General features: G+C 46.9%; 1 protein-coding gene across 1 annotated transcript; it reads left to right on the top strand.

Annotated features, from left to right (window-relative positions):
- Nucleotides 1-1,080: 1,080 nt before the first annotated feature.
- On the top strand, nt 1,081-1,485 carry T265_15781 (hypothetical protein; the record flags this gene model as incomplete). Its single annotated transcript, XM_009179126.1, has 1 exon — nt 1,081-1,485. A coding segment is annotated over one exon (405 nt), but the record flags the coding sequence as incomplete, so codon positions are not given.
- Between the last annotated feature and the right edge of the window lie 663 nt (nt 1,486-2,148).

Below are 2,148 nucleotides of genomic sequence, written 5' to 3'. Positions count from 1 at the left end.
AAGCCCGGGGTCTGCACCAACCTGATGAGCCCTGATGGGAGTAGAATCGCTGTCGGACAGTTTTCAGCAGCCTTGTGAGTAGTGTATTACGTCTAGATGGTGTGACGCTTTGTTTGCGCTCACTCTCTTTCACTTCTCCTTCATGTGACAACCCAAATAACGAATTAGACAGCAGCCCACAATACCTTGTAATCCGTAAATTCATTAGGTCAGTGCCGGACAACTCCATCAAGTTCAGTCCAGACCTTGCTCTGCATTATTCCGGCAGTAAGCACCAATTCAACATCGGGCACAAAGTGCTTTGAAGAAACCAACGTTGCCGTTTAACGAAGATCTTGGAGGTATTTTGTCCCCGATAAATCAACCATCAACAAACACTCGAATGTCATTCTGATGTCGAAATTTCGGATGTAAGTCGAAAGAACGGAATGTCGTTCACTTACACCGCCTCATTATTTGGGGCACCTATTTATGACCCTCAGATTGTTGCGGATGAACCCTCAGAAAATTTGATGTCACCATATATTTTTTACCTGTACGTTTGAAACAATAACCTCCTATTCCCGGATGACTGCTGGATTGTCACTGAAAGCTGATAACTGTCCGGAGGCCAGCCGCTCCTAATAACCGAACAATTGGACGGATGTGTCACGTGCGAGTTACGGACCAAACGAAGACGCCCTGATTGGTCAGAATGCCAGTCAATCTTGATCGAGCATCCGTAGCTCAACGCCTTTCGTCCACCCCCTCGCGAAGACTCTATCGCGAGCAACATTCTGTGATGACCCTATGAATACGGCTGTAATAATCTCCCTTGGTTTCCATAACGGATTATGTGAAGCTACTGTGTCTTTTAATATCCCATAATGGGCGGGGCAGGAAGCCAAGGACTGACACTGAGTTGCACAACCGTTCATCAAAACAACAATAACCTTATAAATATTTCGTTCGTTTACTTTAGGTTAGGTATTTGTGGCCCCGTGTTGGCTGTCCCTTAGGCAGTGACAATCCGTGCTAGTGAATTACTTGAAGCCTTTAAGCCATAAGTTTTCTCTCTTTCTCTCTCATCCCGAGCACAGGGATATTCTCCGCCTTCCCTATCTTGCCTCTACCTATAGTTATCAGGTTATTTGGCCAGCTGAACTCCCCCGGGCTGCCCCCATCACAACCTGCGGAGATTTCGATACCCACGATTCAGGCCACCGAATGTTCAAAAGCTTCGGGTGGAGCTTATCTGCCGGTATTGATTTGGATGGGAACCATGCTCCGGATCTGATTGCTGGCGATTTTGACAGTGATCAGTTACGTGATGTATCGCAAGTTCTTCCCTTCCCTTATTGTCCGAATGTCTCCATTTCAGTGGGTAAATCGAAACTGTTGACTTGGATCATCCACGTGGTTAAAGAAAACCTGACTCTAAACATTTTCAATCGTATTTCAGCAGAACCTTGTGAACAAAGGGCGAGACTACCAAGGCTAGGAGACTGAATTTGGGTCCACATCTAGGGTTAGATTCCATACTGTTCACCTAAAGGGAATCAATATCCTTGCAGCACCATTATTCAATCAATAATTTCCTCCACTTGGTGCTTTCTTTGGAGGACGGCTACTCACTAGCAGGTCAAAGCTACGAATCAGAAAACCTGAGTTTCAGCCACATGACACTCGCAACTGGATGGCGTCCCAAATGGGACCACCAGACACAGGGAACCGCGGTGAGTCCCCAAACACCGACATACTCCAGTGCAGACACGGTTGTAGAGACTATTCTCGACAAGTCGCTCATAATGGCTTTAAACAGCTGCCGTCGAGTTGGGAATTCTCAGCGACACCATATTTGTCGTCCGAAAGTTGATGCTAGTTCTGGAGTGGCAGTGAGACCGACTGTACGAAGGTTTATATAGGTCAGACAGCCAGAGAATTGCACACCAGAATCGGTGAGCGTAAGCGTTCCATTAACAAACCGCCGAGAAACGCAGATGAATACCAGGCGTTAGTCAAAGATTCAGCAACGGTAGGGCAGACTCTAGACACTGGGCATAGGATAGATTCAGAAAATGTGGACATCCTGAGACGGGGTTTAAGATTCACACCACAGCGATTGGTGGCCGAGACGCTGGAAATCGCCAAGCATCCCAGTGTGAATAG

Source organism: Opisthorchis viverrini (genome assembly GCF_000715545.1).
Source record: "Opisthorchis viverrini unplaced genomic scaffold opera_v5_916, whole genome shotgun sequence".
In the NCBI taxonomy this organism is placed as follows: domain Eukaryota; kingdom Metazoa; phylum Platyhelminthes; class Trematoda; order Opisthorchiida; family Opisthorchiidae; genus Opisthorchis; species Opisthorchis viverrini.
This window is presented reverse-complemented; position numbering and strand designations above follow the sequence as displayed.